The sequence below is a fragment of the Haemaphysalis longicornis genome, unplaced genomic scaffold (assembly GCF_048455015.1).
Source record: "Haemaphysalis longicornis isolate Haplotype H1 unplaced genomic scaffold, Haemaphysalis longicornis Haplotype H1 scaffold_3, whole genome shotgun sequence".
Taxonomy (NCBI): domain Eukaryota; kingdom Metazoa; phylum Arthropoda; class Arachnida; order Ixodida; family Ixodidae; genus Haemaphysalis; species Haemaphysalis longicornis.
In genome coordinates this window covers 27,433,341-27,459,161 of record NW_027526335.1, presented here as the reverse complement: position 1 = coordinate 27,459,161, position 25,821 = coordinate 27,433,341, and the positions used below count along the sequence as shown (strand labels likewise).

Below are 25,821 nucleotides of genomic sequence, written 5' to 3'. Positions count from 1 at the left end.
GCTAGTGAGCCCACAATCAAAACACAGCAAGAACTAAGCGTGTAAACATCGCAAATCCGACTTAAAGTTCACTTCACGAACCGCTATCGTAAGCGCACACACCGCGTCACCCTCCGGGGTCCTCCGACGGTAGTGTCACGCGCACCACGAAGCGTTCGATGACCTCCGCCTTTCGAGCCACACAACTTTCCGTAATCTGGCTCGTGATCTCAGGCCTTCCCATTGCGATAATGTCCGTGTTGAATACCACAGACTGAACAGAAACTTGGCTGAGCGAAGCAGCGAAAATGTACTCAAACCGCCCAGGCGCCCACGCTACGCAGCTCAGGCGCCCGCCATCTTGCATTGCGCCGCGACACCCAATCAGGAGGGTCGTCTTAGCGCGCCCCGACCGGAAAACAAATAGCGCTTCAGCATCTATTTCTAGCTTCGCTTGTGCGTCGTTTCTTTTCTGCCGTTTGTGCGTTTGTGAATGAACTAAGATAAAAGAGACGAGCGGAACCAGAAAGACGAACGCTCGGCCGATCTAACGATATCAAAATGGCCGCGCCTGGTGGCACCGTTGCGGAGATATAATGCCCCGAAAATTGCCGTTTTTTCGCCCTTTTGCGCTGATAGTTTGTCACCGCGCCTGGCGAAACTATTTTTTTATGCCACTTTGCGACGCTTTTCAGCGCAAAAACTTTGCAGGCGCACAGAATAGGAAACATAGAAGCCGAATAGGTGGCTTTCAAAAAAACGATGTTTTGGTCATTTTTCTGAAGTTGAAAGCCGCGTCCCCCCTTAAAATTGAACAATCGTTGTTGAAGTGGGACACCTGCTTGTGCTATGTATGCAAGACTTCGATAAGGGCCTCTCTTTGTTCTTTAGCAGCGAGCCTATTTGAGTAGCCTTTGTGCGAGTGATTGCAGATTCTTTCGTTCTTTTCCTGAGTCCATTTTGCAGTGGAATTATAATGAAAAATTTCTCCTTCCTGTGTAATGGGGGATGCGGGTCTTGAAATCCCAAAATTTTGCCAAAGGTCAGAAGGTTAAAAGTGCCATTTTCATACAGTAGTAGAGCTATTTTTCTTCCGTACAGCCAAATATCCAGACCCAGGAGTACGTAGTTGAGCCATAATATCAGTTTAGATTACCCACGACCGCTAAAATAGACCAAGATTTGATGCGAAAATAGCATTTTTTGATGACTCGCTGCTTGGGTTCTACATGCGCTATGGCGTCCGTCTTGGTCTCATTCAAAAGTGTGTCTTCATTTTCAGTTGCTGCCAGAACCGCTTCATTTTGTTCATTGGTTGTGAGTAAAACCGGAATAGAAAAAAGAAAAGGAAAACACCACCCAATTGGCTGCTGACTGCACGTTATCTCATGGGAGCAATCTGATTGGCTGGGCGTTGTGGGTCGTCTGCCCGGCACTCTCATTACAATGCAGCGGTACACATACTCGTTCATGCGGGGACCGGCAAAAGCCCTGCACGACATAGAAATAAACTAACATGTTTGTCAATAACTGAGAAAAGAACGAGAAGCTTTACAAAGTGCCTGGAATCCGTTTTTCTGTATGTATGGCGGCAACATATCGCGAGAACCATGCCAGGACAAAGGTAGGCTTAGCGCACCCTTGGGCTGCCTAGGCGTTGTATGATTAGGCCTGTCGCTGTGCTAGGGTGTGTATATCTTTAGAGCAGCAGCAAATAGAAAGAAAAGAAAAATGATGAAGGGGAGGAGCCCGCTTGTGTACGGCGCAGGGGAAGCGTATTCATTCTGTTATCAACGGTGCCGTGGTGAGTTGGCCCGCATCCCGATGCACCCTTCCTCGTTGGCAGGTTACCATCTAGATGAGCGATTTAAAACTGATAAATGTTTTTACTGCAGACATTGTGCGGTGGTGACGTGATACACAAGTAGATTACATTGGAAACGTGGTTATCCATCCACCTTGCCAAGTGCATGCATGTCACAGAACAGTGTGGTGCAATCCGTTACCAGCCCCTTCGTTGCAGCTCATTGCGCGCAATGCTAATCGCCCCGTAACCGATTTGCTTGCAAAAAATGAAACAGTAACATAATAAAGTAAACGTTTATGGCTGTGGTACACGATTCGCACCCTTGCTGTGGTCGTCAACGAGTGACAGCGTGCTGCCAACAGCATAAAAATTGAAGTGACTTTCTGGCTTTTCTTTTGTTCCGTTTTTCTGCCAAGTGCCCTTCGTGTACAGAGGATTTCAAACTTTTCCCATCAACTGATTTCAGCAAACTTAGTATGCTCGTGTAGAGTGAAAAGCGAGCCACGTGCTAAAGCGTTTTTCTTTTTCACATGCTCAATAGATGAAACTGCCAGTTGTAGTAAAACTTCAACTACGATTTTCTCCGCTTTCCTTTTTTTGCACATGTGCCTAGCCTATCAGACATTGCCAGGTTCTTTTTTTTTTTTTTTTTTTTCAGAGGATTTTTATGAACATTATACCGTTGCTGACAAAATGCTGCCCTTACGGTTACCGTTGCTAACATTAAATAATTGCTTACAAAATCAGTTCAGTTGATTGAGCAGTACTCGGAACACTTAAGAGGGCGTGTCGTCACTTTGCTGGCCCAGAGAGCCTGCTCCCGTGTTCGTCGCATTCTAGTGCTTCTGTCTGCAGTGACCCTTGGGCATGTGGGAAATCCAGCTCTAGCGAAAATAAGAGTCTCTGCTCCTCACCGTTCATCTAAAACTTTCATTGGACGAAGAAAAAATGGGAAATTTTGCTCAGGAGACAGCGTTCCTATCATTTGGTGTTATGTTGATGGCCTGCAGCATTCCCACATTGGTGTCGTGTGATTTCTAAGGTCTACTAGGTGCTTTCAAATGGGGAAAACTTATAGTTTTCTTCGTGAATATAGAAGGCCAATGGATACCTTTGTCCAAAGAAAAACGCTTGGGCTACCTGCCACAAATGGCTGCAATGGTGGCCACAGCTCCGCACTGGCTGTGGTTGATATTTGACTGTGAAATTTTTTGCGAGTCATTCATGCACATTTGAGTAGCGTCTTTCTTCGGGTGTCTACCAACCTGGAAAACAGGGAAAACCGGGAATTCTCAGGGATTTTGAATAGTCTGGAAGAACTCAGGGAAACCTCATGGAATTTGTGCTTCTATCAGGGAAAGTTAGCTGTACTTCATAAAGGAAGTGAAATTCACAGTAATGCTGGCTCAAGTAATAGTACGTCAATAGTGGACAGCCCTCCGGAGTCGTCGCTGATGGTGCCGTCTGAAGCCACTGCTTCCAGTGACAACATACAACTTGCAAGTTGCCCCCCCCCCCCCCCCCCCCCCCCCCACCTTCCTCCCGACCTCCTGTATTCTGGCGTGTTTCCCAGACTCCTGAAAGGCGGAAAAAAACGTTGCGCGCCTCGATAGCTTGTTGTGGCAGCGTAAGGGAGTCTACAGGGGCAGGGGTGGTAGTACCTTTCAATCCTATGCTGGAACACCTGGCACCATCTACTGTGGTTTCTAGTCAGTTGATGCATGTTGCAAATCTTTGAGTTGTGAACCTGGCGTAATAATAAAAACACATTTCTCTTAATTTTCAATTTTAAAAGTCTGCAGCTGCATTCGAAATATGTCTGAAGTATTGAATATAGACATTGTACCCCGTTTTAAGAGTTCCTTTTAACTGCAAGCTGGCACTATATTCCGCTGCGTAGAAAGACAGAGCATGTTTCGGCTCCGTAGCTTTTGCTGTTCACCAAAGGAACTTTACGTGGGGTCACCATAGCGGGGTGTAGTTGAGGTGGTTATGATTTCCAATGGGAATCCCAAATAAACTCTTCCCGCTCATCCTGCGCAGCGCTTTGATGCTAGAAGTATAACGGTGTTGAAGGGCACCTAACGTGGCGGTGTTAAAGATGCAGGTGTCCCTCATCCAAACCAAAATAAACTCTTTGAAGCAGTGAAATACAGAACTGAGGCATTGAGTGCGAGCTGAGAACATGGCAGTACGTGGTTTTACCATTTTTTTTTTGGTATTTCATTCACTGCGAATTTTACTACCACTCTGTTATGTTTTCTTTTTGAATGAGATGAAAGTTACTGGTTAGAATTCAAACTTTATTATGTCATATATTTATAAGGTGCTTTTTAGAGGGTGGCAGCAACTGGTGAAGTGGTGGCAGCCCATGTTGACGTAAAACGGAGTTCTGTGTCAGTCAGGGAATTTATCAAGAAGACTCGGGGAACGCCTGGAAAACTCGGGGAATTTGAAAATGTCAACTTGGTAGACACCCTGCGTCTTGTTTATGTTTCATTCTCACTTTTTTTAGTAAGAAGGGTATTTCAAATTTAGTAAAAACGAAAAAGTGGGCTTTTTTTTTTTATAAAACGGTGATTTTCCAACCCACATTTCTGTTTAAGCCCCAGTGTGACCGACTTCGTTGGGTCAGCCACCCTTGCCCCTTAAAAGGAGGGCGAGGTGGCAACACTGCAGCAGCCTAGTAGTTTCATTGCTTGGGTGGCCCCTTTTCCAGGAGACCAACAAGCGGGAGGAGCTACTGCGGCCCACCAACCCGGCAGCCCAGCAGGCCCTGCTGGCCTCCCAGTACAAGGTCTCCCCACTGCCTGCACCCAAGCTGAGGCCCAAGCCGGTCGGCGCAGAGATGGGCAAGGTCAGTCAGTCGTCACTCCTTGTCAGGAATGGTTATTGGCCCCTTGTCGGGAAAACTTTTCTGTTTTGTTAATGCTTGACAAAAAAGGAGAGGCCGACACTAGGTGTGAGCGTCGGCTGCTCCTTCTCACATAAGTTGTAAGGTTCCTATGAGGTCATTGCAAAGTTCACTGAGTTGGAGTCTTTGAGAGGAGAACAAACTACAGTAGAAGCTCGGTGATACGAATCTCGCGGGACCGCGAAGAATTTTCGTATCACCCGAAATTTGTATGAACCAACACAGCACTGAAAAAAGTTTTCGTTTATTTCTTTTCTTACTTTTGTTTGAGGAAACCCATGATGGCTTTCTGTTTTTTTAGGGGCGAAGCTCCTTAAGGCGTGGGTCTGTCCATCCTCGACGTATGTATGTAGCCACCTCTAGTTTAGTTCTTGGATTGTTTACTAGATGGCGTGGCTACCTCTAGTTTAGTTCTTGGATTGTTTACTAGATGGCGGTACTTGTATATGATGAAAAGATGCGCTTGGATTGTTTACTAGATGGCGTGGCTACCTCTAGTTTAGTTCTTGGATTGTTTACTAGATGGCGGGGAGCATTGTAATAAAATTCGTTCGCTGTTGGCGCGCGCTCGGAGTCGCCCGATGGATAAGGCTGCAGATGTGCGAGCCCGCGAGGCAGAAGCGCTCCGTGAAGCTGCGCGACGCCGCCGCCAAGATCCTGCCGTACGAGAGCGGGAGGCCGAAGCGTGTCGTCTGGCTGCGCGACGCCGCCGCCAAGATCCCAGCGTTCGAGAACGAGAGGCCCAAGCGTCACGGCAACGGCACGAGGACCCTGCCGTACGCGAAGCGGCACGGCTGCGGCGCGAAGAGGATCTCCAAAACGTCAGAGAACGGGAAGCGGCGAGAAAGCGCGCGTATCGGCAGGCAGACCCCGATGCAGTGAGAGCTCGTGAGGCGTCTGCAAAACGCATCAGGCGAGCTCAGCCCCAAGGTGCCGACGCGCGGTTTAAGCGAGACTTTCTAGACGTTACGTTCGAACACAGATGTAGTGGGCGAACTTTCACTGAAGAGTCACGGTTTTATTTAACCTTCATGTCGCCAAGCAGTCCTTTTTGGAGCGCATAAAACTTCGCGCTCGTTACCTCACTCGTGGTGCCCGAGCTCACTACACGCCGCAACAGTCAAGGCATGAACCGCATGGCGTGTTTTTGCACGCGATTCGTGCGCATCGGCATTATGCGCGCAATATTTTTACGCCCGTGTCGATGATTTCGCACCTGTGGCAGCTTCTACCTCAGTCAGAAAATGACTCGTGACGTGTGCGGCTGTGGGAGCGGTAGGAGCTTGAAGACTTATGCCAATGGGGAGGCGCATGCCTCATGGCGGCAGTATCGAAGCGCTCGAGACAGCCAGCTGGCTCTGCACGGGATGTTTAGGCTTAGCACCCCGGCAGATATTGCATGGGCGCTTTCACTAGCGGCGCGGATGATGTTTTATAGTACCGTTTTCGCCCGCATTATCAGCTCCTTTACCGCACGAGCAACTTCGTGTGTGCCTTGAGCAGCATTTTAAAGAGCGGTTAGAAGAGGTCGCTGGAGCGCCCTTCACCACTTCACGGTTGAAGCCGCCGCCTTGTTGCCGTTGCCGGCCGCGTCGTGCGCAGTGCGCCTGTGGCCTGTGCGGCGCGTTTTCGTGAGCAGAAAACAACAGCCCAGCTGTTCCTGGCAAAGAGGGGAGAGAGCGCCCGTACATCCCCGTCGCTTGCTTGTTCGGCTGGCTTGACAGCTGGGTGCTTCGCCGGCTCGTTTGTATCATCCGCCGGGCTGCACAGGTCTGTTTGCAACAGCCGAAATTTTGCCCATTGCAAACAATGCAATTTCGCCAGGACTTCTCAGAAATTTGTGTCATCCTGAAATTCGTATCATCGAGATTGCACTGTACACCTAATTGCACACAAGACACTAAACACAATGGTGTGTCCTTATGGCAAGCAAGTTAATAAAAGTGTGAGTGGCAAGTGTCAGAATCAGCACAAAGTGAGTTCATACTGGAAAAGCTTTTCTTTTCCTTTCTTTTGTTTTGTTTACTGTATATTGCCGCATATAAGTCGACTCCTCATATAAGCCGAGCCCCCCAACTTTAGACCCCCGGATCGCGAAAAAAAAAGGGCATACATACGTACCTGTAATAACGTTAAAAAAACGGGCTGCACTGATGGGGAAAAAAAGAAAATGCATTTATTGGGCGCACTTTGTATGTTCGCACCGACAGCGTTCACACCGCTGCCGTTTTCGCGAATGTCATAAGAGCGCGCACCATTCACATTGCCGCCGTTATTGCGCACTTGCCAAACGCTTCGCGCACCATGCTGTGAGGCAGGCCGTACCACGCGTCGCACACCCACTGTGCCACAGTGCTCAAAGGAGCCCGCTTCACACGCCCCGTCGGTGTCAGGGGTTTGCCGTCCTGCTCCATCCACTCGTAGAGTGCCGCCATCTTATCTTTGAAGAGCTTGTTTAGAGCAACGTCGAGAGGCTGGAGAACAGGGGTCAAGCCGCCTGGAATGATCGCCAGCTCACACTGGGTGTTCGCCACTGCTCTCTTGACGCGCTCCGTGATGTGCCTATGGAACGAATCGAGCACCAGCAAGCTCTTCGGCTTAAGGGGACACGCGGGTCGAAAAAACGCGATTTTTTCGAAATATACAATTTTTTGTTTTCCCTTGCATTAGCATCTTTGACTGTCCTTCTTTCATGGGTAAAAAAATGAAAACGAAATACGAACGAGAACTTAGTGAAAAATGTGTCTGAATGACTCGCGGTGACCCAAGAAATCGCGCAATCAAGCCAAATTTCGGCCAGGTTTGAGAATTTATTCCGCACAGCAGCGTGGCTCGCCGCCATTTCGGTCACTTGAGAGAGGTAGATCAAGCCTTCTTCTCTCGATTGAGCCGCTCGCCAGCTTCGTATCTCCGCGTAAAGAAAATAAAAAAAATGTTTCTTCCCGCTTGTTTTGCGAGCTCCCACTGGGCATTTAATTCACGTGACGCGAAAGCGGGACCGCCATTGGCTCTTGCCGCTTGTGAGCCGCCATCGCCCACATCGTTCCGTTCGCTACTTCGCGCTATCTTTTCTATTTCCTTAGCGTGTGTTTTTAATCGTGAACGGTGAGGAGAAGCGTGGCTTTTGTCGCCGGAAGCAGCGTACTTCGTGTCGGTACAAAGGAAAGCGCAAGCGGCGCAGCATTGTGACGACCACGGCCAATGCCGGCATGACCGGCACCGTGAGGCCTAACGGCGCCGGGCCTTCAAGCGTTGCAAGCGCGGCTCTACCAGGCGGGGCTGATTTTATCAGCGAAGATATCGGCTTTATAAGCGCATCGGAGAAGTCGGCAGCCTTCCAAGGTGAGGAGACAGCCAGCCACGGGAGCGGTGCAGTTATCTGTGAAGTCGGCGCTCTGACTGACCTTGAGTGGCACCGTGTGCGCGACGTGCGGGAAGTGCGAACTCGTCGTAGTTGAGGTTGCGAACAAGCGGAAGGGCCTCGCATCGGTACTGGAACTGAAGTGCAAAAACGAGAAGTGCCCTGCGGGAGTGATTTCTTCTGTTTGCTCGTCGCAGCGCGCTGCCGCCGTCAGTCGCGGAGGCCACAAACCGGAACTCTGCAGGGGAAGTCCCCGTGATAGTTTCGCCGTCAATGTGAAAACGGTACTCGCTGCACGCGTGGTTGGCATGGGACACGATCAGCTGTGCAGGTTTTGTGCCATTCTTGGTCTACCAAAACCACAGTATCAAAAGACGTTCTACAACACTGCCAAGAAAGTTCATGTTGCGGCCACAAAAGGCGTCTCTGACAACCTTGCTGAAGCAAGGCAAGTAACTGCGTTGCAAGCTGGTCAGACTGACCTCAGTGTGATTTTTGATGGTACTTGGCAGAAGCTTAGACACGAGCCACAACAGTGTTGGCACTGCCATTTCTCTTGACACTGGTCTCTGCCTGGATTTTGAGGTGCTGTCAAACTACTTGCAGCCGCCACCAAAAGCTTCATGAGCAAGAAGAGGAAGTGTGGCAAGCCTTTCATGCCTCTTGTGTGTGAAAAAAATGTCGACTGCTCATCCCATGCCATGGAGACGGAAGCAGCACTGCGCATCTGGCACAGGACGCTATCGTACAACTGCAGTTCACTGTAGTGGAGACTGCCACTGCCCTTGCAGGGTTGTGGTTCAACAGGGGCTACACTAGCTTTGAGCAAGTTCTCCAAGAACTGGGAATCTTCCCTTCAGAAGAACTGGTCAGACTAAACAATGCAAGTCACCAGCGGAGGATCAGGCAGATGTTTGCCAAGCTGACTGCTAAGGCTAGCCCCATTGCCGCAGCCTGGTGAAACGGTCCCATACCAAGGACTACCCCAGCAAAAACCGTGAGGGTGCAACTTATGCAGCAGGAGCATTCTAGTTTTAGTACCTTTTCAGACTGTATCCCCATTTCAGACTGTATCCCCATGGACATTTCAGACTGTATCCCCATCAAATTTCATGTTGTTCGAGCAAGAATTTCTGAATCTGCCAAAGAAATAAACTTTCAATTGCGTTTTTCTCAGCTTGTTGTTTTTGTCCGTTTTCTGAGTTTGTGCACACTTATTTTCCCACTTAAAGTTGTCGTATCAGTATGAAATTTTGCACAGATGTTCATTATAACACGTAGAGTGCACAAATCTTGTTCATTATGCAATTTGTGTCCTTAGATATTTCTGACGGTCATAAAGCAAAAATATACAGAACAAAAAAAGGCACACTACCAGTCATTTTTTTTTCGTGGTGAGGAAAATGATGATGAGGCTTTTTCAGGTAGATTTGTGCACTTTGCAGTTCATAAGGAACCACCTAGGCTATTTTAAAAGTTTCAGGAAATGTTTTTACTATAAAAAAAAGTGTGCACAAAAAAGCCATTTTTCTGAAAGTCATGCCGCGTAACATTTTATCCGGAGCAGCTATTCAAAATCTGATTACATATATGACCAGAGGAGCTCAATCTCTACAAGCTGTGAAAATTTCAGCCTCCTAACTTCATTATTAAAAACAAAGTTGTTTGGAGGAGCACGTCCCCTTAACGAGACCGCCTAGGCGCCGGAGCCACACGAGGCGGAACCATTCAAGGACGGTCTCCTTAGTAAAAAACCCCTTTTCGTTCACGCGAACGATCACTTTGGGGAGGAATTTCTCCTTGGGCATCGTTTTGCGCTTAAACACTATGAAGGGAGGAAGTTTGTGGCCATCGGCAGTGCAGCACAACATCACCGTAAATCGGTTGTGCACGTTGCCCATCATCATCACACGCACTTGCCACTCCCCTTTAACTGCGACCGTCCGCTCACTTGGCATATCAAACCAGACGGGCGTCTGATCGGCGTTACCGATCTGGCCGAGTGTGAAGGCATGCTGCTCCTTCAGTTCAGTTACGAACTCCAGGAAGGCTTCCTTCTTCTCGTCGTAAGTGTCGGGTAGCTTCTGGCAAACCGTGGTACGCCTTTTCAAACTGAGCCCGTTTCGCTTCATGAAGTTCGTAACCCACTTCTTTGAAACTTTGAACTCGCTGCGGGCGATCTTCAATTCATTCACGACACTGCGAGCCTTCCCCTGAATGTCCTCGTAGGACACGCTCAGGCCTTTGTCTCTCTGTTTTTTCACCCACTTCTCCACTTCTTCTTCAACGACAGGATACTTTCCTTCCTTCGGTCCCCGGAAGCACATGCGCGATCCTGCGCACGCAAAAAGCTTGTCCCTTTGTTGCCGCCAACTTAGGATGCATTTTTCTGAAATGCCGTAATGACGCTCCGCTGCCAAGTTGTTCGTGGCCTCGGCATGAAGAATAACTTTACGCTTGAAAGCCGCGCTGTAACTCTGCCGACTAGTTGGTGGCATTTCGGTGTCGTCCTGTTGCGTGCTTCACAGTGGACTCCAGAGAAGGCGGCCGAGTGCTTGCTAGGCCTATTCGGCCTATTGTTATGTAAATATGTTTTCGGAAAATAAATTTCTTCTTCTTCTTCTTCTTCTTCGGTGCTATGCGGCACTATGCGGGATCACGGAAGCCGATCCAGAGCCTGTGCCTGTGCCGAAGCTGATTGCGCTGGTCGCAAGTTTTCATGGCCGCGTTTTCATCGCCGCGTTCGGGCGACGTTTTTAAATTGTAGAACTAAGGTGAAAAAAGGATGTGCAAATCTTTTTAATTATTGATGCTATAGTGCCTATATATATATACACGAAACGTCACTTGCCAAGGTTTGCTTAAATTTCTCTCTCCTTCCCCCCCACCCCCTAGTTAACTTGGGCTCCGCGTATAAGCCTACCCCCCTAAACTTGGGGTCCCGATTTTTGAAAAAAAAGTCGACTTATATGCGGCACTATATGGTATTAAGGTCGGCAATCTTTTGTTCGTGCTGCATGTACAGGTGCACCTGAGTTAGGCTTCGAAAAGCTGCTAGATGTCATTACATTTATTGAACAAAGTACTGGACTGCTTGCTTCAGTTTGCAAGCTTTTTCACTGGTAGCAAGGTTAACCAAACAACTAGGATATCAATATAGTACTTGCATGGCTTCACTCTAGAGAAGCTTTATTTTGGGACCATAGTAAGCTTTTTCTTGCAAGGGAGGGGGGTGTTACTCTTCTCAACTGCAGGGAACTAGTACTCGTCACTGCACATTTGCGTGTTTCTGAGCACCCCCACACGTTTTCTGTTTGGTGCACCTTATCAGGTTGTGGGGCAGCCAAACAAGAATTGTCCCTGGCTACCCTATAGTGAGAACCTACTGAAGTGGCATGAGGGGCTGGTATCTTGAAGCTATTTGTCTCACTGTTCAGACATGGTCTTTCGGAAGGACAGGAGGGTGCGCACACAGGTTGTTTCCCTTTCCTTCCTTCCCTTGGGCAGAAGTCGACGCTGTTCAGTGGGCTAGATGACGAGGAGGACACCGTGGAGCCGTTCACTCCGCGGCGGAGCATCAAGAAGCTGGTGATCAAGACCAAGGATGTGCCAGACGAACTGAGCGCCAGCTCGCTGCTGGCATCCACTCCGTCCCCAGCCCTCAACCGGACATCCACCCCGATAGCCCAGCCATCGGGCACACCCAGTCGGGCTCCGCTGACCATTCCACTCAAAGACAGGTATGCCCTGGGGCGCAGAGCATACCTGCTAATCGCAGAGCACTGCCTAATCTGTGGACCAGACCGCAGAATAATGGTCAGCTTTATTTTTGGACCCGACCACAGGGTGATCGTCTGCTTTACTTTGTATGTTGAGATCTCTTTCAGGGAGTTTAAACAGTTCAGTACAACATATTTTAAATCAATTTTAACCTTTGCACGCACTAGAAAGCTTAGGACGGATACCCTTTTGGCTTCGGCATCACCTCGCCCCAAACTGCCGACGTCAGGGCTCCCGTGACATAGGCAAAGCGCTGGCTATTATTGGGGCATGCTGCTCCGCAGTTTGGGACTGGCGTCATGCTGCCCAGGCACATGCAGTTATGGCTGGTCTGGCTATGCGCGCGCACATACAGGCCAGTTGTTATGCGATGAGAACAGTTATGTCATGAGCGCCATCTTGTCATGGCGGCTGTCTGGATGTTTGTTTTGCTGAAACCAGAACTGACAGGAATAAGTGAGGCTGTAAATAATTGTTTACACTGCGTTTGACCATCTAATGTGCCGTTCTATGATTACTGGGCTGGTAGGCACCCAGAGCAGCAAAAAAGACGTGACACCGAATTTTCGTGTCAGTATTAAGCTTCTGCTAAAATGGCCCTGCATATCAGCTTCTGGGACGTGGTGGTAGAGTCTCAGGTTTTGGTGCTGACCTGGGTTCGAGCAACAGCAGTTCAGAAGCTATGATTCCATCGTTGGCCCGTTTGTGCCTTTCCTTTCACGAGGCCTTGAAGAATGTTAAACTGGTTTAGTATGTTGCTGTTTCTCTGCAGACAAATGTTGTGTTTGTAAAGGGAAGAGGGCATAGTTAAGGACAGCAATGTAAAGGCACTGGCAAGAGAGTAAAGTGCCAAGGCATCACTGCCATCAAAAATTGGTTTGCACTGACATGTTCAACAACGTACTAGTGTTTTAAAGTCAGATAGGCATAAATACACGAGAGGTGTTCCGAACAGTGGCATTTAAATGTAATCACTCCTTTCCTTTGCCTATGCATGGAAAATATTCCATGCTCTTGCAGCTGCATGGAATATTTTGACATTTGTCTATAGGCCTATTCGCCTCCACATCTACACTGTGAGAATCAAAAGCTAGGTCATTCGGAGTCCATTATCGGGACGAAGCCGCCTGTTTGATTTGTAACAAGCTGGAGGTTTTTGTGGGTAGTATAAGGGAGATTTGTGAGGGAAGGACTAGAGGGCTGAGGGGTGTGAACTGAGCAGAGTTATATGAAGGCTGTTATATATGATTTGTTTATAAAAATTGGGCATGGAAGTTGAAGCAAACCAAGCAAGACTAGAAGATTGCCACCACATGCTAGGCCAACATTGAGTCCCATTGTAAATGTGCGTTCATTTTCTTTCCTTCATAAAAATATAAATGCTGGTGGTGCTTCTTTTTTGAGTAAGGGTGGGCTGCCTAAATGTTCAGGAAATTGCACTTGTACATGACCTGTTTGTTTGCTGCTGATACATTTTGAGTGGCAAACATTAAAAGCGGTAGCTTCACAGTAATTACTATTTTGTCTGGTAGAATATCATTCATGGTAGAATGTCTGGTGGAATATGCTGCCTGAGGCCACAATCAGATGCTCTTCGCTTGCGTCATTTGAAGGTAATCTGAAACGGTTTTTTCTGTGAATAATATTGTGGCTGAATGTCATTCTTTTTTTTTTTGTTTTATGTCTGAGTGCTTTTTGTTACTCGCATGATAACGCCTATGCTTGTTTATTGGTGCCGCCTTCCTGGCGTCGCAAAGCGTTGTCTGAAAGCGTTGAGTCATTGTCCAGCTCTGACCGCGTGTATTGCTTTCCGTGAGTGTTCCATTTTTATGTATAATTTGAGCTGTTGCTCGCTACAGCCCCGAGAAATATTGTTTCAACTTGATAACCTGCTTTCGAGTGAAACTTTTTGTCCTTCCACCCTGTAACGGCCCACTTCTGGGCTAACAGTATTAATAAATGAAATGAAATTGTGTTGAGGAACAGGGACTAGTCTCGTTAAAATAAAGCATGGCCTACAAAACATTGCATTTACCTCGGGGTACCCAAAAATTCTCTATATGAATTGTCAGTGCAACAATGTTTGGCTGAACTTATGTACAGACCTTTCACCCATGCCCCATTCTATGCTGTTGCCAACTGCCAGGGGTGAGACAGCTGCGCATATTGCGCAGTTTTGATACAAATTCCTTTTCCTGCGCCAGGCTGCTCCAAAAGCTTCAAAATTGCAAAAATTGCGCCAAACTGCTCCAAAACAGTATGAGAGCCAAGGATTTTAACGCTCCCGTCAATTTCAGTGGGGGAAAATGCTTACTGACGGCATAATTTTCCAGTGCCTTGAATGTAAAGGTTTGTAAAGGTGTAATGTTTGTAAAGGTTTAATTGATTGATCATTCAATAAAAACCCCGCATAAAATTGTCCACGGGGTAGTTTTTTTCGAAAGTAACAATGTCGGGTTGCCCATGTTATATTGTGCGAATTATTAAAGTTTTCACAAACTACTTGTGCAAGTTGATTTTAAAACGGTAATTTTGGGAGCGCCGCATCTCCAGAACGACATTACTGGGCACCGCCATCTCGGTGCGGCGAAGATTGGAAAACATGACCGCTGGGCGAAGCAGTTTCTCGTGGTTCAGGCAGAGTGCTCTTCGCCAATTTCTACCGCGGTTTTGGTTATGGGGGTGGCCGGGTTTACATTTGACCTGTTGCGGGAAGTTACGCGACTAGAAATACGAGGGTTCATCAAAAACAACGGGCTACCCGCGATATCGCCGTGTTTCAGCCTTGAGTGTGAGGTGCGGTGCGTGCTTGAAGTGACATTTGGGACTCATTGCTGCACTATAAAACGCCGAGTTATTGTTGCTATTGATAGTGAGCTTGCGAGCGGCAGGGGTGGGACAATGGACACTGCAGAAGTGGCGGCGCAGGCTGCATCACCGCCATATGTTCATGCAGTATCCGATAGCGGGACTGGCTATTATCGCACGCTAGTAATAATGGTTCATCTATCTGAATTGAAATTTAATGCCAAAAGGGAGGTGACTAAACATACCACTACTGTAATTACGATCGTTGTGAACGCCCTTCTTGGGGCTTGAAATGGGAGGGCTGGTGGGGTGCGACGACTGTCACCTCGCTTTGCGCAACTTTTGCCGTGGCCCTCAGTTGTGCGTAACGCCGTGTCTGGGATTACAAACATAACTTCGGCATTCGCAGGATAATAAAAATTCCTTAAAATTGCTTAGTTTTTCAATTCGATATTTTCAACGAAACTCCGCGTTATCTATGCATAGAGCCCAAGAATGTAAAAATGGTTTGAAAGAGGTAGTGTAGTTCATTCCTTGTGATACTCAGGTAGAAAAAACTTTATTGAAAGGCTGTTTCAGTGTTATGTACGGTCAAAACCGATTAAAAAGCGCACTCCCCCCCCCCCCCCCCCCCCACCCACCCCCCCCCCCTTCTCCCCCCGAGTGGCCAAAAATTTGATTTTTTAGGCTTCTAAGGTGACATAATAAATGTCGTTCTTCTGCTCCGAATCAAGGTTCTTCTGCTCCAAAATCAAATTTTCGCTGCTCCAAAAGCTGCTCCCAAATCTGGTTCAGCTGTCTCACCCCTGCAACTGCACTAAAATGAAATTAACTCTTGCAACTTTCTGTCACTTTCAAGCATTGCTGGAGATACGCAGAGTTCCAACTACTGTACGCTGCCCAAATGTCATTGTGAGCAGTGTTTAAGGGGCCTTGGCTGAGCACTGAAACTGTGCCGAAAAACTGCGAGCCGTTTTTCTCCTGCCTTGTGACAGTGTTTGGTCGACAATGCCAGAGGCCTTCTTTTGATGTCTTTGTTTTTAGTGGCCACTCCCCACTCACTCCCAACGAGCCAAGCTTCACTATGACGAGTGCCCCACAAACAGAGAAACCCAAAAGGTGGGTACTCTTGCACGCTACCTGCCTCTGTTTGAGGCCAGGTTTGTTTCTTATTTACCGTATAATGCGGAATATAGGTCGAGGTCAAAAAAAAAAATAATTAGGTACCAACCATTGTTTTATTGAGACTGTAACTTGTTTCGTCTCAGATTACTCATTTAAAACTGTCTGAAGTATCGTCGTATGACTGCTTCTGGCTCGCTGTCGCCCACACAGCAGGTCGTCCTCGGTGCAGTCCAGGGAATTGCTTATGCAGCACTTCTTAAACACTCGCAAGACGATGTCATCGGGAAGCGAGCGCAAAGCATGGGAACGAACGGAGCGACAGCCAGTCTGTGCAGGCGGTCAGCAAACATCTTGGTGTATCCATTCGTAGAGACATCGCACAACGCTAGCGGACAAAATTTGCCCCTTTGTACAGCAGCACAGGTGCTCAGAGCAGCGCCCATGAAACGAGGCCTTCCGAGCGTTGCATACCGAGCTGCCCCTTCAGCTAACGCCACTAGCAACTTCTTTTGGCGATACCGAACTGGCACAAGGCGGACACGTCATTGGCCTTGGAAAACCCCCAACTTTTCTTTTAAATGCTGCTGTTAACTGGCACCAAGTGCCTAAACTCATTTTGAGCAAGAAGAAAACTGCACGCACACATTCGCCGACAGCGAGAGAAGCAACAAAACAAAGATGGCGTCGCATCCCATTGATGGTGGTGGCGATGGTGCCTTTGGGGTTTGGATGGGCTCGATGGGCTGCCCGGTCGCCAGATGGCAACTGCCAGTGACTGCAATATAGGTCGAGGGGTGACTTTTCGGCAAATTCTTCTGTAAAAAATCTCGACCTATATTCCGCATTATACGATAGTATTTATTTACCGATACTGCAGTCCCACTTTAGGGCTTTTGGCAGGAGGGTAAAAATGTTGAGAACATCACTAAAAGGGCAGACGAGTGGATCGATACACAAGAGTAAATGAACTAGTATAGCAACTAGTATAACCCACTGAGCTGTTTTTTAGGGGCGAAGCCCCATGGGGTTGGGGCTGTTGGCGTCGCCTGTCGTCGTCGTCGTCATCGTCGTAATCGTCGTCTCATGTAGTCACATTACTAAGACACCAGGAAACTTGTTTAAGCCTCGAGCTAGAACGTTACACATACCAAAAAAACGCCGGGACACTCGTTTATGCCCATGTTAAAGAGCTTTGTACTTCAAAGATAAGGGACTTTTACAGCAAAGCTGTACACCTCTACCCCCAACGGTTTCATTTCCGTTGGCAAAAACGCTAAGACGCCACTTCGACACTGCATGCTTCAGTTGAGATGGCCCGGGATTTTTTTTTTTCCAGCATTCTTTGGTAGTTTTTTCTCTCTCTGAGTTTACTTCTCCCATTTTTGCTTTAAAGGGGCACTGACACAAAAATTTTGCATCTTGTTTTTTTGTTGCAATAAGTAGCTAGTGACCTACTTATAACCTGTAGAAACCTCATTTGCTTCAGCGTGCGACGGTTGTTTAATTAGAGGCATTTTCAATGCGGCCAGTCGCAGTTTCGGTTTCAGCAAGTGCCGCGAAACGATGGATTTTGTGGATTTTGTGTGAACAAAGATGACCACGTGACCGTCGGAGGGATATCACAGAGGAGAGCCGCCGTAGCACTGTCGAATCTGCATCGACGGCAGTTTCTGCGAATGCCCCCACGTACTGATCTCGTGAGGCGCTTAATTAAAAAGCGACCGTGGATGTGACGCAGGCGCTGCAAGTGGAAATGCTACCGCGGCTAAAGAACGACGCGCAACGCTCGAGACGGTGGGTGGCAAGACGCGCGCTGGGAGCAGCCGGCCGGTCTGCCTACAGGTCCGCCTACAGATGTGTTCGGCTTAGCACTGCGGTGGATATTCGAGTGCCGCTCTCGTAAGCGGTGCTGATGACAATTTTTAATGCAACTCGCCATCGCATCATTAACTCCTTTCTCATGTAAGCCACCATGGTCGGAACTTGGGGACAATTTCGTGCAGTGGTAACAAGCTATCACTCGAGCTACCTGCGCCGGCCTGGGCCACTTCGCGGCCGTGGCCGCCGCCTGCACAGCGACCGTGCGGCTAGCTCAGTGGGCTTTTCGTGCCTCCGGCGCGTTTTCGCATCCAATGGTAATAAACAGTAATAGAAACAGAGTGCCTGGAATCGCTGTAGAACTTTGGTCGCGGCCAGCTGCCCGATGAGCTGATGAAATCACGGCGCTTCCGCCGCCAATGATCGGGTCGTTCGTTCTCGAGAGCAGAAGCTCCGACCTCCGGCCCTCCGATTGGAGCGGCGAGCCGGGCGAGCCGGCGAAAAACGCCGGCAGTGCGGAAGCGGCAAACACAAACTCGTGACGTGTTTGGGTGTTGTTTATTTACACCATATCCTCGGGATGTCGATTGCACGTGGTCCTCTGCTGGCTGCTCGGTTGCGTTTCGCACTCTTTAAAATTGATTTTAAATATGTTCTAGGCTGTATTCGGCGCTGATATTTTGCCGATGATGTATATGTGTTCCCACCAATCTATCTCCGAAGTTATCTCGCCTTCAAAATTTTGTGTCAGTGCCCCTTGGCCACAAAGCACACTCTGCCAACAGTGTGGTCCGCATAGCGCATTTCCTATGATTGCCTTGTTTAATTGGGGGACGTGGCAAGTAGAACTGTTTTTGTAATTTATGGACCAAATTTAGTCAAAGTAGGAGAATTTATGCAGTTAACTAACCTAATAACAAAACTTAAATCAGGTTAAAAATATCTTATATACTTTTCGAGTTATGGGACTAATTAGGCAAGAACTAATTAGGCAAGAACTCAACAAGATATTTATGTGAGCATGATCAGGAAGGTCTATTCTGTGCAAGGAAGCTATTAGATTATTGCTTTATTTGCTTTAGGTATCCAAAAAGAAAGACAGAAGTTTCACTTTCTTTTAGACATGAAACTATTTGTGATTTCGAAAGGAAGGTGAAACTTCTCTTGTTCTTTCTTTATGCCTAAAGGATATAATGCAATAATCTAATAGCTTCCTTGCACAGAATAGACATTTCTGATCACACTGACGTAAAAATCTGACTTCTTGCCTAATTAGTTAATTATGCTGAATGCAAGTTTCGGGTAATTAGTCTTCTAACTTAAAAAGTATAGAAGGTATCCTTAAAACGATTTCAGTTTTGTTGTTTAAATGATTAGTTACATAAATGCTCGTAATTTGATTCAATTTGGTCCATAACTAAAAAGTCGTTTTACTTTCCACGTCCCCCCTCAACTTCTTTTGTAGTCGAGGAAGTTATTGAACCGACAGCTTGCCCTGGGGAAGCCCTTCCCTTAAAACATCTTAGAGCATACATGTTGGAACAAGATAAATTGGTGACATAAAAAAGACTCGGGTATGCAGCTGACATAGCCCTGACATTGCATGTGCATTTGTGTACCTCCTTCCTTTCGACATAGTTGTGCAAGTCAGCATTGCACAAAAATGCCCTTGTTGTATAGGTAAGGAGTGGAAATGGGGGCATCAAAATGAGAAATAAGGGCCCATGTGCATGATGTTAAGCAGGCATTAAAAACTGTGCTCTTATGTGCTTCACAATCCAGGTATACAACTATGCTGCAATAAACCCCCCAAAATCAATGTCAAACATTCGAGAAGAATTGAAACTGCCACACTATGAAAGAAAAGATGGTGCACCTCTGGGAGGGGTTTAAATGATGGGCATGGTGTGTCATACTAATATATACTAGAGGGAAATCTGGGGGTGTACTGTCTATGTGAGCCACATTTCAAGTAGTGTGCCGTCATGTACTGCAGAGAAGCATCCCATATTTACTTTGCATGGCTTAAAGGAGCCATGAAGAGAAAATACAACTTCGTTTAGTTTGAAAGAACTAGGATTCAGTATCTCACTCAGCTACATTACAGCCACAAAAGATGTTTTTTTAACGAAAAAAAGCAAGAAGTATATAAAAACTTTCAAATTTTGCGCCACAGTGACGTGTTATGAGCAAGAATGACGTCATACGGGCCAACAATAAAACATAATTTTCAGTGCGTTAACTGCACGTTAGCATTCAAGTGATGCGGTCAAATGGAACTAGAGGCCCCATTACAGACGTCCGGTCTTGTGTCGTCGCGACAGTTCAGTTAGGGGGCCGCCAATCGAACAAACAAGGTTCCGTGACGTCATAGAAAAGTTGCGGGAAATTGGCTAGGGGGTCGCGACTGCTTCACACGTTTTCTTTAATATCTCCGTTATTTGTGCGAAGATTGCGATGATATTGGTATCATTGTTATCGGGACTAAGCAGTCTTTCCAATAAATCCAACTTGTATTTTGTCTTCATGGCTCCTTTAAGAACAAGCTTGGAAATTGTTTGTGCTAGCAAAATACCACGATATGGTTGTTTAAAAAAAAAAGTAATTAACTTTGTTTCATCAATACCAAAACATAGCTCTTAAAAAATTTATTATTCAGGGTTTGTTTCAAAGAGTCATACTAGACAAGGACCAAAAAGTATCCATGTTGCAAGTAAGGCCCAGTAAGAATGGAACACTGCCAGCTGCTATGGCAGCCCTCGTGGGGGTGCAGCACTTGAGTGACAATTTTCTCTATTGTGTACCGTCTTTATTCTTTATAAGGCGGTCACGACTACAAGACAGAGGGCGAGTTGAGGGACCCAAGAGGATGTGTGAGCACTAATTTAAGGCAGAAGAACCAGCTAGAAAATTTACATATTTCCATTCCCGCCTCCAAAAAGGTGCAAAAGGCAACTGTATAGGTGCATATTGGTTCCAATGCGCGGTTCGGTCCCAAGGCAAGATTGTCCTAGCGAAGTTATAAACATTAAAACGTAATTTCATTTTCACGTGAAATGGGTCTGCCTTTCCCCACACCAAAGCGAGCATTGAAGCCGTTTACCTCGAATATAAAGCGGGGGCAGACATCAAGGGCACTGTTTTCGGAAAAACACATCGCCTTATATTTGAGTAAGTACACGGTATGTTAGTATGAAATTCAGACTGTGATCGGAGGCTTGGCTAGAGGCGCAAAGTGGACGTTCTTCCTTCCCTCCTGGCAGCAACCTGCAAAGCCTGGATGACACCGTGTCGGCGCTTGGTGCCGCCCGAGGCAACCGGCTGCGCTACCTGTCGGGATCCGACTCCGGAGAGGACTCGCTGACCGACCCGGCGCCGGACCCGAGCAAGCCGGCACACCCCGCGGGCATTGTGCTCACCCGGCCGGGCTACTACACGATTCCGTCCATGAAGGAACTGGCGGAAATGGTGGGCCCCGACGGCCGCTGCCTTGTTGAGAACTTTGCCGTGGTTCGGGACAACTACGGCAGCGTCTTCTTCCCGGGCTTGGTTGACGTGACGGGCCTCAACCTGGACGAGATTGGTGAGCTGGCGAGGCAGGCAGGGGCCACAATCCAGAGCTCTTTCGTGTGCACCAGTTGCAGAACTCCACGTCACAATCAGGGGGGCTGTGCAAGCGCTTCTGCTTTGCTGTAGCTGAGGGGCAAGTGTATTGGCACTGCATCTAGGGGGCAAAAACTGGACTTGGCTAACCATTTACTTGATAACACAACTGAGTAAAGTGCAGCTTGCTTTTTTGGTTAAGGTACATCAAATTAGAGAATGTTTACTTGTTTCCATGTTTTTTCCTTTTTGATTTATGGCAGCAGCCGCAAGCGCTTGAGCACTACTTCAGTTTTGTCTCAATAGATGGCAGTCTAGTCCACTTTCCCCACACTTGCCCCAGCGCAGGGGGTCAGCTGTGGACCGCTCTTTGATGCATGGGGCTGGCCTATGGGGAGTTTCGCAACTGGCGTATATTGAGTAACTCTGGCCGGGATCTCATCATTCATTGTTTGTGTGAGAAGGGTGTGTCCGTATTTTGTCAACTACGCATACTGAACATCTTGCAAGAGGTAACTTGAATTGAAAGGATGGGAACACAGGCAGTTCTTAAGGGTGGGGGGGTGGCTGCTTATCAATAAAGCTGGTCTCGGGGAAATGCTTACTCTTTTTTTTTTCTCCTTCAAACACCTTCACTTCCATGTTTGCGACGTATAACCTGTGATAGTGTTCTTCGGTCAACCCTGTGCCCTCTTTCTCAGAGCTTTCAACTTCAGCGTCCTGTCAGTAGAGTCTGTCGTCTGCCATATGTCGTCATTACGTAGCCAAACCAGTTGAGTTTTCCTTCTGAAAGTTTGGCTCGAATGTCAGTGACCTTCGTGGTAGGGCATCTTTTCTCCACACATTCACTTCAGCACATTCAGTTTAGCGGTTTTGATCATCTGGTTTTAGAATTCTTCACATGCGTATCTGCATAATAAAAAGGTGGGGTTCCCCGTGCTGCACAAAGAGGCCGAACAACTAGCTCTTTCTTGCTGTCCTGCATAAAGGTTGATCCGATTTCGTCCATGGGGTGATTGCTTTTGATGTGGGCTTGTGGTGCACTGCCTCAAGATTGAGGCTCTTCTCAGTGGTGTCCTCCCACTTTTTCTTATCACTTGCTAAGGGCTGCTCAGCTCCCCTAGGCATACAGTGTGGAGGAGGTTTTACGTTGCACTGCACATATTCATTGATGGGCATGTCCCAGGGAGGTGCTGTCGTGTTAGAACCACCTGGTCAGTACTTTGCCTGATTACGAAACGAATAGAGGCCTACCCACTGGTCAGTGCTAGGTAATCGTGCACACATTAGTGGTACCACGACATCGCACATGATGGCCGCAAGCAACCGTAGTGGGGGTACAGTGTTCTAGCAGTTTTGTCAGAACCGAAATTTTGAATGTTTCAGCTAATTAGTGCCGGCTAAGTGTGTTAGTTGATAGAGGACCAGCGTCCTCTATGGGAGCTTGTGCGTGACCAGGCTTGATGGTGCTGTGTGCAGTGCACTTCCGCCGCATGGAGATCACGGTCTACCCTGAGGACGATGACAAGCCCCCCTTGGGCGAGGGCCTCAACCGGGAGGCTCAGGTGACCCTCGACAGGGTGTGGCCCATCAACAAGACTAGCCGGGAGCCAATCCAGGTGAGTGTCGCAAGCATCACTTTTGTGAAACAAGCTCACTCTGCAAAACAATTAAAAGTGGCCCCTTATGGCAGTGCCGGTTGTGGCATTCTTCGTGTAAGGTTCCTGCAAAGACGTCAGAAGTCGTAGTTGCTGCACTCTTCAAGGAATATAATTCCGTGCTTTCCCTTGTGGGTGTGCATGCTGTGCAGAACAGTGGCATATAACCTTGTAAAGCGGCTGCCTAGGGGTACGTGAACTGCCAGGAACAGCATTTCACTGTTTCCTGAATTAGTTGCATTTTCACAGGTATTTGCTCCCTTTTTTATTTCTATCCTCTTTTGTTAGAGCAAGGAAAGCAAACTTCAGAATTCTATTGATTGGCTTAAGGTACTAAGCTTTCTAATCTTTGTTGTTTCAATACAGGGTTTGCCGGCATGCAGTGCTGTTCATGCGTTTTTTTTTATATATTTATTTACATTTCAGTTCAGTGGATAGTATAACTGCAGTAAAATCTTGATGATACGAATCTCGCGGGACCGCGAAAAATATTCGTATCATCCGAAATTCGTATGAACCAACACAAACCAAAAAAAAATTAGCACTAAAAAAGTTTTCTTTTATTTCTTTTCTTACTTCCGCTGGAAAGAAATCCGTGACAATTTTCGGCTTTTTTTTTTAACCTCCATGTCGCCGAGCGGTCCTTTCTGGACTTTTGTCTCCTCACTCGCTGTGCCCAAGCTGAAGAATATCGCGGTGCGCGCGATATTCTCACACCCGCGTCGACGACTCCGCGCCTGCGGCTGCCTGTGCCTCGGTCAGAAAATGACGCGCCTCGCGCGTGGCAGTGGGAGGAGCCCGACGACTTGCGCCAATGGGAAGGTGTGCGCCTCATGGCGGCAGTTTTGAAGTGCTCGAAACAGCCGGCTGGCTCCGCCGCGGGGATGTTTCGGCTTAGCTTCCCGGCAGATATTTCATGCTCGCTTTCACTAGCGGCGCGGATGATGTTTTATTGCACTGTTTTTGTCTACATTATTAGCTCATTTACCACACAAGAAACATTGGGCATGCTTTGAGCGGCATTTTAAAGAGCGGTTAGAAGCGGTCGCTCGAGCGCCCCGCATCACTTCTCGACTGAAGCCGCCGCCATGTTGCCGCGGCCGGCCATGCCTCGCGCAGCGTGCGGGCAGGTGCGGGTGGTTTCGCGGCGGCATCAGCGCGCCTGTGGAGTGCGCCATGTGTTTTCGCGAGCAGAAAACAGCCCGGCCGTTCCTAGAGAAAGAATGACTAAGAGGGAAGACAGAGCCCATATGTCGCCGTCCCTTGCTCGCTCGGCAGTCAAGCAACTCGCTGGCTCGTTCGTATCATCCACCGGGCTGCACAGGTTCATTCGTAAGAGCCGAAATTTTTCCCATTGCACACAATGCAATTTTGCCGGCACTTTTCAGAAATTCGTATCATCGCGAAATTCGTATCACCCAGAATCGTGCCATCGAGATTCCACTGTATCATGAGTCTCAATGATCATTTTCCATCCGGGCCATTGGGCATGCTGTACACTTTTATTTTCATTGACGTGAGAATAATTGTTTGTTTCAGGACCCGGAGACTCTGAAGAACCTTGGCTATCACGAAAAACTGGAAAGGATTACCGCCAAATTTGGAGGCCAGTTTCTTGACTACAGGCCAGAAACTGGGTCGTGGGTCTTCAAGGTCAGTTCGGGCTGGCTAAAGTGTGTTGCGCCTTTTCTTATAATATCGTGACTGTTGTGCTTTTCAATTGTCTTTGAGGTGTCTGTTTGCTGTATTGAAGTAGCAGTTCCTACTAGTTCCTACTATTGAAGTGGCAGAACTTTCATTGTCGCTCTCAAACTGTTTTCTTGTGTTTTACGTGAAAGTGATTTGGAATTTTTCTCTTTTGTGTGCTTGCTGCATTCCAGGTGAAGCACTTCTCCAAGTATGGCTTGGATGAACCTGACAATGAGGTGGACCAGGCTGCGGTTCAGACGGCTGCCACTGCAGCCAAGTCACCGCCACAGGCTGCAGCCATGAGAGCAGCCGACGGCGCCACTGCCGAAAAAGTGGCTCAGGTGGGTGCGAGTTTTTTTTAGTAATCTTCCGACTGTGCCACACGTTGGTCAAGTGAAAGCAGCTCACTGCGTCCTCTGTCTGAGCAGCAGTTGCCAAGTGAACATGTGACATCATTGGGCCTCGTTAAGCTGAGCTTTCTTTCTGTGTTTGTGTGTGGCGAATAATTGAAAACTGTCCTGGAATTTTTTTCCAGTATAGGCTGTGCACCATTGTTCCTTGGAAGGCACAGATGTGCCCCTTCAGACCACTTTTAGCAGCAGAGCTGTTTAAACTCTTTGTTCTGTCGTATAGCGTTACCAGAAAAAAAATACCAAGAAAAAAGGCCGAGCGCATGTGAGCGTGCTCTTTGTGAGGAGCGCCTGGCAGCTCGGAAACAAAATATTGAAATATACCGAGTGCACGTGAGTGTGTGGCTCGTGAAGAGCGCCTGGCGTTGGCCAGCTCGACCTCTAAGAACACTCTGCCCAGCTTTTGTGGTGAGATCTATCGTGTGCTGTTCCCTGTGCTGTGCATTTGCGCCTGAACTGGGGAGCGCTGAGGCTGAGCTTGCGCTACAGACACGGAGTTCACGAAGCAAGTGCCGTGGGTTCTAGCACGTGGTAACACCGTCCACTTTGGGAGAGTTGTGAAAGCCTGCGGGCACAACGATCCGAGCATGCCAGTCATGGAGAACTTTCAGTGGCAAGTTTGGAAACCCATGTGAGGGGCAACGGCCAGGTCTCCGACGAAGGGATATGGGCCACCAGCTCTGCTATTTCTCCAGGCTTGACCATTGGTGCAAGCTGTGCCAATTTTTTTCTTGCTATGCTCTCTGATATGATGCCGAACTCAATGCAGTTTGCTATATCACTCCTGTGTATTTGCGACCGGATGGAAAAATTTGAATTGGTTATGTTGGCTTGCTTAATGAAAAGGGGTGTTCCTGAGTTTGTTGGTG

General features: G+C 47.8%; 1 protein-coding gene across 2 annotated transcripts in view; it reads left to right on the top strand.

The window, feature by feature from the left end:
* Nup98-96 (nuclear pore complex protein Nup98-96) overlaps nt 1–25,821 on the top strand; it is a 79,301-nt gene that overhangs the window by 23,664 nt on the left and 29,816 nt on the right. For both annotated transcript variants that reach the window (XM_077702701.1, XM_077702700.1), the window contains exons 14-20: nt 4,506–4,643; nt 11,569–11,801; nt 15,694–15,768; nt 20,856–21,175; nt 22,675–22,814; nt 24,393–24,506; nt 24,734–24,883. In XM_077702701.1, coding sequence (XP_077558827.1) covers nt 4,506–4,643; nt 11,569–11,801; nt 15,694–15,768; nt 20,856–21,175; nt 22,675–22,814; nt 24,393–24,506; nt 24,734–24,883 — 1,170 coding nt within the window. The remainder of the gene's footprint in view (nt 1–4,505; nt 4,644–11,568; nt 11,802–15,693; nt 15,769–20,855; nt 21,176–22,674; nt 22,815–24,392; nt 24,507–24,733; nt 24,884–25,821) is intronic.